Source organism: Culex quinquefasciatus, chromosome 1 (assembly GCF_015732765.1).
Source record: "Culex quinquefasciatus strain JHB chromosome 1, VPISU_Cqui_1.0_pri_paternal, whole genome shotgun sequence".
NCBI classification, from domain to species: Eukaryota; Metazoa; Arthropoda; class Insecta; order Diptera; family Culicidae; genus Culex; species Culex quinquefasciatus.
Window position 1 is genome coordinate 55,925,056 of NC_051861.1, and position 16,617 is coordinate 55,941,672.

At 38.4% G+C, this 16,617-nt stretch overlaps 1 protein-coding gene across 3 annotated transcripts in view; it reads left to right on the forward strand.

Moving 5' to 3' along the window:
- Positions 1 to 16,617, forward strand: part of LOC6045521 (homeobox protein homothorax) — a 285,128-nt gene that overhangs the window by 7,765 nt on the left and 260,746 nt on the right. For all 3 annotated transcript variants that reach the window (XM_038249283.1, XM_038249286.1, XM_038249287.1), the window contains exons 2-3: positions 3,062 to 3,312; positions 12,529 to 12,670. In XM_038249283.1, coding sequence (XP_038105211.1) covers positions 3,062 to 3,312; positions 12,529 to 12,670 — 393 coding nt within the window. The remainder of the gene's footprint in view (positions 1 to 3,061; positions 3,313 to 12,528; positions 12,671 to 16,617) is intronic.

A 16,617-nucleotide genomic window follows, 5' to 3' on the forward strand; every position in this document is an offset into this window, starting at 1 on the left:
ATTTATATAAAAACAAATTGTTTTTTGTCAAAAGGCTAAATTCATTACCATTTAATGAGTTGCATGCAAACTCCTCTAAAATCATACATTGCTGAAAGATTTAATGTCTTACGAATAAAGTGCTATAAAACTCTCGAAAACGCCAGCAAGTGCCCAAATAGCAAACACCAGTTGCTGTTGCCAAATTCAGGCTTAAATTTTCGAAACAACCGCCAAGTGCTATGTATGCCTTCTAAAACATCTCTTTTTGCCATTTCTCTGCGCTCTTGCATTGGGGCCCCTTACAAATTTAATGCTGATGATGATGATGGATATAGGTAATGTACTCGTAACGTTACTTTTGTTCATTTATTTTATGACAAACCATACCATATTCGTGCGCTAAACTGAATCGGTTTCCTCGAACAGCAGGCTGTGCCGGGCGATTGTTGGACTTGTACCAAAACCTTCCAGAAGACACCTCGAGAGAAGCATGCACACAAAACACACGCTCAAACGCATAGAGCGGCAGCAATGTAATAAAGTTTTATGACAGAAAAATTAATTTAGGTGTGATGCCAAGATAAGCACCACTCTCATAGTGTTTGGCCTGTAAAACTCTCATCGTTTGTTGCGTCTGGGTCGTGTGGTTTTGGGGCGACGGTGATGGCGCTACTATCGACAAAAAAATGTCTGGTTATCGATTGTTTGAGCTACCAGTTTGCGGCTGGTTGTGATTTTGGAATTTCGGGAAATTGTAATTTTTTTTAAAGTTACAGTTGCAGGTTTCCCCCAACTCATAAGGGAGCGTTCTTTTATTACGTAACGCAAAATTTGGGATTTGTGACCCCCTCCCCCCCTCCTTCATAACAAATCGTAACAGATGAGCGATCCCCCCCTACCCCCCTGTAACGCGTAACACAAGGTCTTTTTGCAAATTTTTATGAATGCTTATATGAAAATTTTGCGTTACGTAACATAATTTTTCATCACACCCCCTTCCCCCAATTTTCGTAACATTTCGTAACAGACTCTGACATCCCCTCCCCCCCCCCTATCTGCGTTACGTAATACATGAACGCTTCCTAAAGTACTTTATAAAGAATTCAGACTATTCTTAAGCTCATCATTTGTTATTCGCCACTTCCGAAGTTGTTGAATATTAGCCGAAATCGACTGCGGCTTCTCAGAATTTGTCAACGCCGACTCTGAGTTTCTTATAAGACACAAATTCAACGATTTCTTCTTCGTTTTGAAGCAGTATTAATTCTAGCTGTTTGTTTTCTGTTAACACTTGAACTTTTTCAATTAAAAGTACTTATTTTATAAATGGCCACTAGGATGTAACAAAAATGACTTTTTGGCGAGCATTCAATGGTTTGTTCCATTGGGCATACTGAGCCCAAATCCTAAATATGAGCTTGATTGGACGTATAGGATAGAATAGGATTTAACCCATAAAAAGACATTTTTCAAAAATATCAAAACTTCAATGTTATATATACCAAAAGATGCGCAAGAATCTGGCCTACACAACTACACTAGAGCGTCCAATTTCCCGTCCCGGGAATTGTTAATTTCCCAGGAATTCCCGAAATTCAAGCGGAAGTATACATTTCTTAAATTTTTTGAACTTTTTTTTAAAATGCTCTAAAAAAAATAAATGAACAAACTTAACATGATTTTGTTAAATTAAATGTATTATTTGGTTTATATATAATTAACCAGATTATCACAAATTATGATATCAGAATTATTTCTGATAATACTAATTTTTAAGGCACCTGGGAATAGATCTTGTTTAATGAGTATTAAATTATTACAAATTAAATAATGATTAAATTTCAACAGATTGATGTAATTGAATCGAAACAATATTAACTCCTTACCTCCAAATTAAAATTGAGATTTCGTTTTCGTTTACCATGATCAAATGAGATGAAAATCGAATTTGTGCAAAAAGAATGAATTCAATTGGTTGAATACCTAGTACTAAAGAAATTACAATTTTAGATAAAAGAATTATGGAGCACTGGTGCAACTACAGGTGTTAAAGGGTTAAATGTGAAAAATAGAAGACTTTTTGTGGATTGATGTTAGTTTATCGTGTAATTTAAATGATGCAACATGATAATACAAAAAAAAATCATTGAAAAATTACTTTCTATTGTTTGTTCTAAAAAAATGCAAGAGTTTATTCAAAGTTTGCTCAAATATTTGAAAACATGGGGTTGTTTGGAGTAAAACCAACACTAAAAAGCTTTACGATTTGAAGAGAGCTGAAACCAGTATTTGTCATGAAAAACATAATTTCTGCATGTTTTTTCTCATTTCAATAAACTGGTCACAGAGGCATGTTTAAAATTTCTCATCAAAAAATACCAAAATACCTTTTCTTGTAGTTGAATGATTTTTTAACATGCAGTCAAGCTGTTAATTGATCTTCACACTTATTTAAACCATGTCCTATTTAATATTAATGAGAACCAAGACCATAACCATTTTCAATAAATTTATAATTTTCCGGGAATTCCCGGGATTTTCGAGGAAATCGGCTGAAAATTTCCCGTTTCCCGGAAAATTTGTATCCCCGGGAAATTGGACGCTCTAGCCTACACTGCCCACCATTGAAAAACCGGCTAATATCCACTTTTGGCAAAAACGAATTATTAGTACCAGGTGGTAGAGGATGTTCCAACGCATCTTCTAAACTTGAATTTCACTAAAATATAATATACCACTCATATGGAAAATCGTCTTGATGGAGATTTGGTGACAAAAACGCGTTTTTCTCGGAATACTTGATTTGGCATAATAGCCGAATTTTTTAATTCTGGGCAGTACAACGCTTCAAAAATGTCAAAAAATGACATTTCTGAAAAAAATCAGGTTAAATGCATTTTTTAATGCAAGACGCAAGCTCCTGTTACGTCTAATCAAGTTCATATTTGGGATTTGGGCTCAGTATGCCCACCAGAACAAACCCCTGAATGTCCGCCAAAAAGTCATTTTTGTTACACTCTAATGGCCACCCTTGATGCATTTCATTAATCAACCATTTTCTTCTCCTCCACAATTGCAGTACGACGATGGCCTGCACGGCTACGGCATGGACGGTGGTGCGGCGGCGATGTATGACCCTCACGCCGGCCATAGGCCGCCAGGGTTATCCGGCTTACCTCCACATCACTCACCTCACATGAATCATGCGGCGGCTGCATCAGTCGGCATGCATGGTTATCATGGAACCTCTAGTCATGTATCACCAGCCACCAGTCACATGGGTGCAGTGCAACCAGATGTGCATAAACGTGATAAAGAAGCTATTTATGGGTAAGTTATCAACCAAACACACACCGTTTACCGGCTCATCCCAGTAGTAATCGATGACGCCCCGAAAAAGAACCTGTAAGGTCCGCCTTTTTTCTTCGCAATATCATGTTTTTTTGTGTTTTAATTGAGACTCGCGACGAAAAACACAAACAATGATTACTAATCGGGCTGATCGCTCGAGCCCAAGCACACCGGGGAGAGGATATTAAATCGCCATAAATCATGTGGCCTGTGGACGAAGCACAAACATCAGCATTCTTAATTATAACGCGAAGAATGGAGAAAATTTACGAAATTACAACCTTTCTAAGTGGCGAGGATACGCTCAAATTGAATGCCTTCACTCCATGCACACGGGGAATGGGCGAGAAAATGGTCGCATCCACCCCGAAAAGATAATAACGATTATCCAAAATACCATAATAACAGATATCAAATTAAGGACAACCTGCTCTCGTCAATAGAGTGATGCAGTCTGCCCGTCAAAGTTTCAGTTTCAGCCTTTTGTTAGCTTGGGCATGATGGACGTATAGTTCTGGGTCTCTCTCACTCTCTGATCAATCTATTAATCTTAATTATAGTTCACATATTGAAGATTTGTGTGCAATTTTGAAAGTTGCGCTTCGATATATGATCATCTCACGCCGCCGCAGAGCCGGCCACAACAGCAGTGTCGATGTGCTGAAGGATACCTTTTTTTGTTCGTTCCACCGTTTAACGTTTCTCTTCTGATGGTGCTTTTCTTCGCCTTCTGCCAGCTAGCAGCTGTCGTGTCCTAAACTTTCTTTGGATTATTCCGATGGTTATCCTGCTCTTCTTTTGCGCCGGGTTTTTCCTAGTAAGGGCGAGCAAAAGGACCTGTTTAAAGTCATTTCAATATGTTTGGAATAATGATAATTTTATTTCCATTAATATCATTCAATCATCTCCTCTTTTTTCCCTTCGGCTGTTTACAACTGTTGCAACGTGGGGAGTGTTGCCATGAAAAAGGGAGTGACCTGCAGTCATTAGAGCCATTATCGTGTATATTTTTCTATGTCTGAATGATGCCCTTAAAAACAAAAAGCGGGAAAGCAGCTTAGTTTTTGTGACACCTTTCCCAATGAAAGAGGAAATTAACAAGAACAACCCAAGGCGCTTTATTACTCAACACGCCGAACCATTGATTTCCTTGTTGGTATATTTACTGTTCAAACAGGAGCGTGTTTGGGTGGTGGTTTCTCCCAAGAACAAATACACACGCACACACATGATGAATTTTTCAAAAGTTTGATATTTGTTTTGTACGCATTTTTGTTTTATCTGGGCTCATGTGCGGTGGCAGCACGAGGTACGACCACGTTTACGCCTTGTTTTTTGTGAGTGTGTTGATTCTTTTGATGCTTGCCCAGAAGGTGACCAATTTATGTCGTCAAATATTTGACTTTTAAATTTACACTTTAGATTCTTCGTTTGGTCGTCTGTCCGGCCTGCCTGGGGATCGAATGAAGATGCCTCACGCGGTTGGGCATTGTTTACACTTGCCGTCAAGCATCGGCAGCTCAGGATGCACGTTGATGCTCCAGCTGAATGATCCAGTTTGAGCACACAAGCAATTAGGGGTAGGTTTTTGTTGTTGTCCTACACCGGTAGCTAGCGTCTTTATATCTGTATTGAATGATCTCCCAACGGTCCTGGAGTTATGATATTGGCCTTTGGAAGGATCGGTGCAGTGGATTGAGGTTCGATGAAGCTCTACTGATCTTGGATGTCATAGCTGACCATCAGGACTGTTTAGAGAACCCGTTGTTGATTAACACTGGAACGCCCAACGCATGTCCAACTTACACGGACGCCCAAGCCTCACAAAAAAGGTGGAACGGAAACTTCAACTCGCTGGTTCTCGGGCATTACTCAACCAATCGGGACGATTCTTGTTTCCAGTGATTTGTAAGAATGTCTAGATGGTTTTGCAGAACTTGATTTGAACAAATCTGTAATTTCTGCGACCGAAAACATCGTTCCACCTTTTTTAAAACGACTGCCTCCGCGGAATTTTTGGCGAATTTTTTTTTTTACACCCGAAAAAAAAAGTTGGAACGATGTTTTTGATCGCAAAAATTACAGATTTCATCAAATTAAGTTCTGCAAAGTTCTAGAATCATCTAGCCATCCTAAAAAACCACTGGAAAGAAAATCATCTCGATTGGTTGAGTTATGCCCGAGAACCATTGAGTTGAAGTTACCGTTCCAACTTTTTTGGAGCCTTGGGCGTTGGAATGTTAACAGTGTGGTACTCTGAAGCCCTACCGATCCTTACTTTTGACATGGAGTTCACCCTCTAAAACACAGAGCGAGTTGTGGCGCTATAACCACGGCAAATAGTGTCAAGGGCATTCGTGGAAATACAATGTCCCATCCCAGAGGGTCCCGGAGTACCAAACCTTCTTAGCATGGTGCTCCCACCGAAAACAACCAAAATCTCGGAGCGTATGGTGGTGTGTCCCCACGCTTCTTCCTCCCTGTCGATTCAGAATTGTGGTGTTGTTCGAACACTCAGTGCTCAAACTCAACCCAATTACGAGTCATCTCTGCGATACGGCTTTACGCAGTAGGCCTGGCCGCTTTAACGCTTGTAATGTTTCAATGCATTCTAAAGCAATGGCGCACTACAAATGTTAATAAATGACAAAAAGAGTGCTAGGCGTCATCTGACCTAAGGCACTCTCCAGGATCCCTTCGAAAGATTGGCTGCGCTAGGGTCTGATTAGATTAGATTAGATTAAGAGTTCAACCTCTAAAACACTGATTTATAGGGCATCCAATTTTCCCGGGTTTTGAATTTCCTGGGAAACGGGAAATATTTTTGGAATCCCGGGAAATTTTTGAAACTGTCATAAAATCTATTTTTTATTATATTTGTTATGTCTTTCAAGCCTAAAATCATATAATTAGCTCAATACTATTAATTGCTGAATATCTACACTTCAATCTTAACAATGGCAACAGTTTAAGATAGCTTTAAAAGCTTAAAATTAAAAAAGGTTTTTTTTTTGTTTTTTTTGTAGTGCTCTGGATTTTGAATGCACTTTTATACATTTTTTTAACATGACTCTTGAGAAATTTCTTTGAAAATTTCTAAAAAATAAAACAAAAAGTTTTTTGTTTTATGTTAAATATATATATTATAGATAGTTTAATATACGAAAATATAATACCCAGTCCCCTAAAAATAAATAAAATAAATTAGAAAATATTTATTGCGTTATTTCAATGTTTCCTAATAAGCCAAATTTATGCTGATATACGTTAAATTAAATGTTTAATGCATTCAAATTTTTATCTAAGTATTCAACTGTTCATCTATTTACTCAACCAAATCCGACCCAAATTTATTTTGTTTTTTTTCAATTTCGGGAATTCTCGGGACAAATTTTGAAAAATCCCGGGATCGGGGAATTTCCGGTTTTAGAAAAAATCCGCACCCAACCGGCGGTCGCATGATTCTGATGCATGGCGGCATGAAAGTATATCAGAATCTGCATGAAAACTGTCCTCATGCATTTTTTGCGATATAGGGGTATGACATTTTTGCCTGTTACTGACAATTATTGATATTACCGACGGCTTTGTACTGGTTGTATTTCACAAAAAAAACCTTAATAGAACGAGGGTTGAACCACCAACTTCTTGGTTATTGATCCGACACGCTACCACCGCGCCATGGACGCTTGATGAAATGTGAGTGAAAGAGAACCAACATATTCTTCTCTTTGGATTGTTGCTCGGGGACGGGCCAGCATTATATGTGTTGGTGAGAACTGCAGATCGCTGAAATGTTAACACGCGGGCAAAAATGATCTACGGGCTTGCTGCAAAAAATGTTACAAAATGTGACATTTTCTGCCGCAAATCCACTGTTGCAGATTTTGAGATATATTTTTCCTTTGGGTGCGGGAATATTGTCCCGGAAATTGCCGGGAAGGACGCACTACACCCTTATCAAAAATCATGATTTTCTGAGTTCAATATCCCACTTTTTCTACGATTTTTTGAGTTCAGGTACTATACAACCATAAAAATGGTTATATGGGATGAACTGAAAAATTTCTATGAAAAGTGGGATATTGAACTCAGAAAACCATAATTTTTGGATAGGATGTATGATTTATGAACAATATGTAGGACCTGATATGTAGGATTGATACACCTCGTTCCAACGAACTCTTTGTAGTATCCTCAAGTATAAAGCTACCAACTCTTGTTGAGCAAAAATCCGTACACTTTGCCGATATGACACCATGGTGTAATAATAATATAAAACTGTGCCATTTTTACAGCTAACAAATTTCACAAAATGCTATCAGAGTGCTTATGACTTGCACGTTTAAAAGTATTAATAAAATAAAGTGTGATTTGTATCAAATCATTATGTTCTTCATTTTTTTTTGTTAAACGTTTAAATGTTTACGAAATGTCAAGTTTGCTTTTACGAATAATATCGTTCTTAGTGTTTTCACGAACACTTTTCCAGAGTTTTTTTTTATTGAAAAGGTTCTATAACATGTGAATCACTACAGTTTATAGGACCTTTAAAAAAACTCTAGATTTGTTAATTCAAATGTTCAAAAGTTTTCACAAGTCTTAGAAAGCCTTTGGAAATGGATAAATATATTTAGTAAGGAATTTCTAAAATAACAATTCTAGAGTTTTTTTTTAAAGGTCCTATCAACATATAACATAGTTAAAAAAACTCTAGAATTATTCATAATCAAGTTTGAATTGAGGAAACCTCGGAAAACTCTACCTTTTTAAATCAAACTCACAGAAAAATAAAAATTTCTAGTTAACAAAAGCTTCGACCAAATCAAAAAGAAATTAAAAGAAAATGATTAAAAAGTTGTTAAAATTCCGTACAAATCCGTATTATGCGTAAAATTCCCTACAAAAATTCCGGCCTGTTAAAGATCCGCGAAGAGGTTCGAAAATCTGTATGGCAAGGAAAAAATCCGTACAGTATTCTTCAGAACTTTTCTGATTTTCCAGAACAACAATATCCATATTCCAGAAAAGTTTAGATAAACCATGGTGCGAAATTCTAATCATAAAAATCTCAACATAAATTTCTCCAACCTATGTCGAAAGCGTTGAGCTTTACTTTGGTGCAGAAAACCCGCGCTCAGTGGCACAAGATGCTGCAAAGTCTTCACCACATAAGTATCGCCATATCTGAACAAGATTTATAACCCTGCAACCACATCATAATCGTAAACAATTTAATCTGTTCTTGAAGAGTATGTGTAGCTGTGTGTGCGCAAGCCTCATATTGCCATCTTTGTTGCTGTATCGATGAGATGAGTCTCACGGCCACCGGCCTTTTAATACTTCCAATGTTGTTGTTACTCCCTGGGAACACGGTGCACAGGATTTGTAGATCCTCGTTTTACAGCTCGGCTTTCCCTAGTGGGATTCACATACCGATAACTGAGGGTGGTTGTATTTTTTAACGTATGTCTGGCTTCACATGGTTTTGTGTTTGTCTACTTTTTCACAGAGGTTAATTTTTTCTGCTCTACTCAGTGCCTATATTGTGCAACTTTCTTCAATGCATGAATTATTATCACTCCTATGGAGCTACTTCAAGCGTAATAGTGTTATCCTTTCGTTCTCCAGATATAATTATCTTACCACAATTTGATTATAAATTTTTATTACACATATTTAGCTTATATCAGGGCACTCCTTTCTTGTCAGGCGGCGTCGGGTCGATGATTTAACACGTCGCCCTGGTGTTGAGGCAATTAAATATACTTCCCAAGTAAGAGAGAGGTGTGGTGGCGTGTGTGGCTATCCGTTAAGTGTGTTGTTCTATATGGACAACGGAGATGCTGCTCAAAGAGATGTAACCAGAAAAAAAACATGAAAAGAACGAACTTCGTTTAAGCAAGATATAAAAAAGCAGTCATAAATGTTTTACGACCATTGTTTTAACGCGTGCTTTGCTTCGCTTTCCTATCGCTTCACGTTAATTCATACACTAACGAATATTATTAGGAATTCGAGATGGTTTAGGGTGTATCTTATAAGAATCCCTTTTGATACTCCGAGGTGTATTATGTGTGTGTTCGCTAGTTAATATTTCATGTGTCCATCGCGTAGTGTATGACCATACCCAAAGTAAGTTCAGCACCCAATAACGTTATCGACATTCATGTAGCGAGCCACGTGATTCTCCGCCATGAATGAGTGTGTGATCAAAACAAGATGTTTTTTGAGTTTTATGATTTATTTGAATCACAACAGTTTAAAATTGAGGGTATTTAATATGTTTATGATTCTCCCAGGTAGTATTTAAATGAGATTTCGTAAAGTTTATTAATTTACAGGTTATTGGGGCAATCAGCATTGTATAAACTATACTGCAACTTTTTGTGGACCAAACTTTATGTTATGGCGAAATGGCCCTGGGCAACAAAGTGAACACGCACACACACGGTTGTTTCCTATCGATTCCTCGAGGTTCTTCTTAAAGCAAAGAGAGCACAAGTAAACAAAAGTAAAGCAGAGGAATATATGCTAGGTATTAATCGATTATAATCGTTTATCATTGCTTAACATTGGAGTTAAACTTATTGTTTTAAATGTACACAATTGTACGCATACGTCACTTCGTGGAATAGATTTATTTAATATACATGAAATCTTTTAAAGGAACTAGGAGTATAATCAAAACGGTTTGCATAATGCGTTTACTTATGAAATAAATTTGTACAAATTTAGAATGTGTAAATATTTATTCGCCACCCAAGTATACAATTACATTGTTTCTACAAACTTTGCTTTTTTTTATCAAAACACTGACTTTGTTTTGATCATGGATTAATTCCTAATGTTGTTTACCATGTTGTTTGTTGATATCACAGGACATATCATGATGGTTAGCAATCCCTGTTAAAATGCAACCTCGAGGCTCAGCCTACTGTGACCATCGTCGCGTTTGTTTGATTTAGGTTATGGCAATATTTTTCCACCTAAACACATCAGCCTTCCAGGATGGTGTATTTTGTGAGGGCGCCAACTTTCGTATCTCGGTTTTGTTATTTGTTGTTCTTGGTGCTCTGGATTCTGGGCCTCCAAGTTTGCCTTATACAAGTAAGATGTTCCGGGAGCGCACGCGTCGCCTCTTTGGCAGATACATTCACGATCCATACAAGATCACGTCGGCAGACGGGCGCGGCGCGGGTGGGTCGAAATTGTGTACGCTTCTGTCGCCCGCCAGCGGACCACGAGTCTTGTTTATCAAGCACTCCGGCTCCGGCGGCGGCTGGATGTTATTTTCTAATTCAGTTACTTCCTGCACTGCACTCTCTTATACGGTGCCCCACTATCATGTTAACTCTAGAGTGAGCGGTCACATTTTTGCCTTAGACGGTCTATTGATTTAAATGTTTGAAATACTCCCTTCTATAAATTTCTATTAACTGTTGCTCAAATGCATAGTTTATATATAGTACATTATAAAAAAATAAGTTGCAGTAGTGTAGGGTTCGATACAGAGCCCTTAACCCATGGTGTTCGTTTGCTTTCTTCGTCTGACGATTTTCTTGCTTAAACAACAACCATCAAAATCATCCCGCAAATTACATAAACAGATGGTATAAGTATAATATTTAGTGACATTATCAAAATATTTATGTATACCGGCGTCAGCGCGCGGAGTACGTGTGCGTGGTGTTTGTGTGGTTGTCTTTGTCAGTGTTGCATTTACTTGATGATTTAGCCTTGTTAAAAATCAAGATGACCGAGCAGCAAACTAAGCCTCACGAATTAACTAGTACAGTAAACTATGGTTGAAGTGAGAAGATGACACTTTCCCAATGTTACTAAACCCTTCTTTAACACTGGAACGCCCAACGCATGTCCAACTTACACGGACGCCCAAGCCTCGCAAAAAAGGTGGAACGGTAACTTCAACTCGCTGGTTCTCGGGCATTACTCAACCAATCGGGACGATTCTTGTTTCCAGTGATTTATAAGAATGTCTAGATGGTCCTAAAGTTTTGCAGAACTTGATTTGAACAAATCTGTAATTTCTGCGACCGAAAACATCGTTCCACCTTTTTTAAAAACGACTGCCTCCGCGGAATTTTTGGCGAGTTTTTTTTTTACACGTGAAAAAAAAGTTGGAACGATGTTTTTGATAGCAAAAATTACATAATTGATCGAATTAGGTTCTGCAAAGTTCTAGAATCATGTAGACATCCTAACAAATCACTGGAAAAAAGAATCATCTTGATTGGTTGAGTTATGCCCGAGAACCAGTGAGTTGAAGTTAACGTTCCACCTTTTTTGCGAGGCTTGGGCGTTGGAATGTTAATTAGTTTTATAAATACTTTCGTTTAAAGTTAAATAGAAATCAATGGCGAAATAAAAATATTCAACGAACAATTTAGCTGGATCCTTATATAACACATTCGTCTTCATTCACTTTCGACGCAAGACTTTAAAGATTACGACACGTGCACTAACCAGGATTTTATATACGCTTCTAGATTTACCTTTCAATCTTTCTACGTTTTTTTAATTTGATGTTCTTTATAGAAAACTTAAAAATACTTCACTATAATACAAGGAACTAACATTTTCAACTTCTATTTGCGATACAACTATTCCAACATCTCGACTCTGAAGTACACAATTGAATTCTATTATAGTTTTCTATTCTTGGTCCGCGATACTGTACTAAACGAAGAAATGTCAATTGTTACGAGATTGAGCAATAAAATGTATTTGCTTGATGAAACTAAACTGGCTACTGCTGCCGTTGTTACTTCTAAACGACAGCAATTCTCGACAGGCATTCCAAAGAGAGATATTAATATAGACAAACAGTCACCACGTACCAGAGGAGGTGTATGATCTTATCACCCCGAAATTAAACATCCCAGGTGTTATCAGTTGGTAGCTCTAATTACACACAGGGCAGTAAAATGTTTCACTTTTTCCGTGTTTCGTTTAAAGTTAAACACGGTCTAGGGCGTTAGGTGGACTGAAGGGCGTTATAGAATCTTGTTTGTCAATCACCTAACGCGCCAACGCGTAAAATGTTCATTGTACCTTAGGCTAAAGTTTGGAAGATAGCTGAAGAAAGCTACTACTGATGAACTAAATCACTACACAGTCTAAAGAATGATTTACTTGATAACTTATTTTTGTATTTCTCTTTTTCTTCGACAGACATCCTCTATTCCCGCTATTGGCACTCATATTCGAAAAATGTGAACTAGCAACGTGTACACCCCGAGAACCAGGTGTAGCGGGTGGTGATGTTTGTTCGTCAGATTCCTTCAGTGAAGATGTAGCAGTATTTAGTAAACAGGTAAGTCACATTTAGGCAACAGGAAACCGTTCACTGTTATCTTGCGTTTGTTCATCACAAACACGCAACATTTCTTCCATGGACGACTTTTTTTGGGATCGATATTGTTGATAAGCGGGGTTGTCCCTCGAATACTGGACTCTGTTTACGTTTATTTCCTATATTTGCTTAGACGGAGCAGACTTTACGGCTGCTTCCATGTGCCCTACTTGACTAATTTCACACTTTTGATCAAATATATTTATTTATATTAAAAAATTAGAAACAAATATTTATGACCCGAGAATAAATTAACACATTTTATTTTAAGGAACAAATTAATTTACGTTCAACTGAAGTGTCACAAGTGTGACCGCAGGAAGTTATTAACATACAGGTTATAGTGGTTACGAAACTTTATCTACAGTTTTGTACGATCCCACCCTAACGTTCTACCTTTGTTATCTGATAACAGCTCCAAACTTGTGTTCGTGCGAAGGTGCGCTTTCACTATTAATCTGTAACTTTGTACTTTACGTCAAATCCCACTGATTATCAATAAATGGTGTTGTTCGGTACTGGCTGAAATTCCTACTTGGGATTGCACAGTGTAAAATGGTGCCCCCGAATCCGAAACAAATCCGGAGCTCAAAACCCCGCTATCAATCAAACTCGATAGGACAGATATTATTCGCCTTGACAGAGAATTCGGTTGCAAACAATTGTGATTCGAGCGGGATGATAACACTATCAGCTCTGGCGTGTGCGTTTGGGGCTACATAGTAAAGTTTGGAGGGAAATTGTTATCGGAAATATAGTAGCACTGCAAGAAATGAATTTGAATTTTGATAACGACAGCTTTTCGACGAATCTCACGATATAAGTACTCCTGGTCGTCCTATTTATAGCATTTTTTGTGATTCATTCTATGATTTGAAAGATTTCTTTATAAGTAAATTAGGGAAAAGACGTTACATTTGGCTATTTTTGGGGCTTTAATTTCGGTTTGACTTCTCTCTCTCTTTCGTCGAATTGGACTATGAAAAAGTTATTGAAAATAGGTCCACAAATAATCACCATTTATTCATTCCGATCAGCGAAGAATTAAAGTGTCGCTTACGTCATGTATGCAAGGACATTCAAATCGCCCTCTCGTTCGCCGAGATGTGCTTGAATGCGTCGTGTATGGTATATTTTAGTTCGCTTTCTCGCGCTCACAGTAAATGAGGTACAGATGAAGTATCATCGCGCCGAGCTGAAAAGCCAAAAGTGAGGGATTCATTATCATCGAGCCAGCATCTTCATCTTGAGCACTGCTTGGGCGGCGGGGATCTGGTCGGAACATTTGGTGACGAGAGGTGGAGGAGAACGCGAAGAGCGAGTGAAAATAACATTACCATGCATGCAAACCAGCATCAGGGCCAAGCCAGGCCAGAGCAGAAGCAGACAGACAAACGCGAGTGATGCGTAAAGTATGTGTTGGAAATTCTAAACCAAACGAACTATAATTTGAAATCGTGACACACACAGCGGTTTACTCTTTTCCTTTCTTCTTCGTGGCTTGTTCACTTAGTCTTAGCGTTAGGTGGACAATGTTTACGTTTTGAAATTTTAGTCTTGATCATACTTTCGGATGGTTAAAGTGAAAGAATCACGCCCGATTGGCGCAAAAATGTTGGAATGCGAGTTGTGACCACCCTTGCTCTCAAATTAGCTCAGTGTGCCGGAATCCGTCGAACACTTGTGTGTGCGGGAGCATTGTGTTGCCGTGGGTAATCTCTCCTGCTCTCGTGGTGCGAGATGAAAACTCATCCGTGGTGTTTTATTTTATGGTCTGAAACAGTTCATCATTTCATGTACTCGTTATCGTATTTTCATATTTTTCGCCCTTGTTGCCTTCTATTTTTGAGTGTCTCGCACTAATTTTAGGATCCATCTGCAAGTATCACTCGGTGGTGCTAATAATATTTTATACCGGCGCATGGTTAGGTTTGAGCGCGATCGTCACATTTGGTGTTATATCCGATGGACAGTTTTTAAGTCGGATTAGCCAGGACGAGTATTCCTTTACATAGAGTTGAATGAGTGGTTTTGTACAGATCTTTTTTAATAACTTCTCTGTCACCGATCACTTAAATGGCCACAACACTATTACTTACCTGCATTCGATGTTGGTTCTCCGATAATGTTTTTGTATGGTTTCTCTTGGCAAGCTCATAGCGACTTTCATGCCAAATATCAGCGCATTTGGTTGAAAACTGGCTGCGCGCATCAGGGTTAAAAGCATGAAAAAGCATCAAATTTTCCTTAGCATGATATGAAAGTTTGATGAACACCACGACGCCATATGTCAGGTAGCTACCACGTGGTTGACCTATTAGCAATAAAATACAAATTTGCTATGTAAAGATTCTGAATTCGACTAAATACTATCAAGATTGCTCGGAATGATCATTTTCTAGCTTAAAAGAGGTTTAAAATTGAATATTCCAGCTGTTTCTCACCCACGTGTTAGCTGTCTGATATATGGCTTCGCGGTGTTCATCAAGCTTTCATAGCATGCTAAGGAAAATTTGATGCTTTTTTTGGGAAAATCGTTGATTCCGGAGACATCGGATTGTTTGCCAATGCGCCCGCTCTGGGTACAACGAATCCGTGTGCTCTCTTCGGGAAAAATGTTCTCCAGACCATTTCCCCTTGACCATACCAGAAGTTGGCGCGTGAGCCCCTATGGACATGCCCTACAAGGGGAACATTTTGAAAAACGTACCGAGTGAGTCCCGTGCACATAAATGAATCCCATACGATGCGTGATTAGAGGCATATAAGCTTTCTTATAATTTGAAGTTAGCTCAAATGTTCACATCAAAACAACAGTTCTTATCTTTTAAAAGTTCTACCAAAAATTTCTTAGATTCATCTGCGTGGTAGTTTTGAAAGCCCAAATATGCTCAATCAATTTCCCAAGGCATGCTTTTTGGTATTAGCTGGCACGTGGTTTTCCCCTAAACATTATCAACCTAATATCAATACAAATCCATAGCGAAGAGCGATAAAAACACTCATATGCATGTCATATAATACATTGGCAATTATCAGCCTCAATAAAAAATATGTTAATTCCCAGCCAATAAAAAATGTGGATTGATTCCTCCCAGTCGCACGTCATTCTCGTCGATTCTTCAATACGAAATTGCTCCAAACAACAATCAGCGCGCGCTCGTGGTGTTCTGAGCGCTCTTGATTTACGATGCCCGTGCTCGTACATCTGACCATGCCCACGGAACACTCCCGTGAGTCCCATGAACATAAATGAATCCCATACGATGCGTGATTAGAGGCATATATGCTAATAAAAAGAAAGCACGGAAATACTGGTTGGGACATTACAATTTGCGAGGAGTTCGAACTTTTCAGTGATATTTTTGTGGGGTTTTTGCATCGAGTTAAATTGTTTCGGATGGATTTGCAAACATTAGTTGTTATAACCCATTTCGGATAGACGTCGATATAAACGTTTATTTCCAAACAGCATCTGTCTTTGATACTAAATTTCCTCACGCGCATGACTAACGAGTCCGTTTCCAAAAGAGACACGGAGAACTCGAACTCGATCCGTCCGCGCAGTCAAATTTAATAATTATGTTTTAAGTCTATAATATGACTATAATGACAGTAATTTTCGAATCACATGCTGGTAGGGATGAGATGCACGTTGGAAAAAGAAGATCGGCGATTTAAAAGCGTAGAATGATTTAATAATGCGTTTCGTTATATCGGTGGTATAGATCTTTTCTCGGTGCGTTTGTTACTGCGCACTCTTGTGTGGAGCCCAAGAGTGGGACGCCGAAGATGTTTTAGGCTGGTGCTTTGGATGAGGTGGCATCTAAGTTTTCACACAAACTACGTCGAATGGTCGATCATCTCGATTGAATTAGATAAATTAGTGGTTCAATTTTAGGCATCCC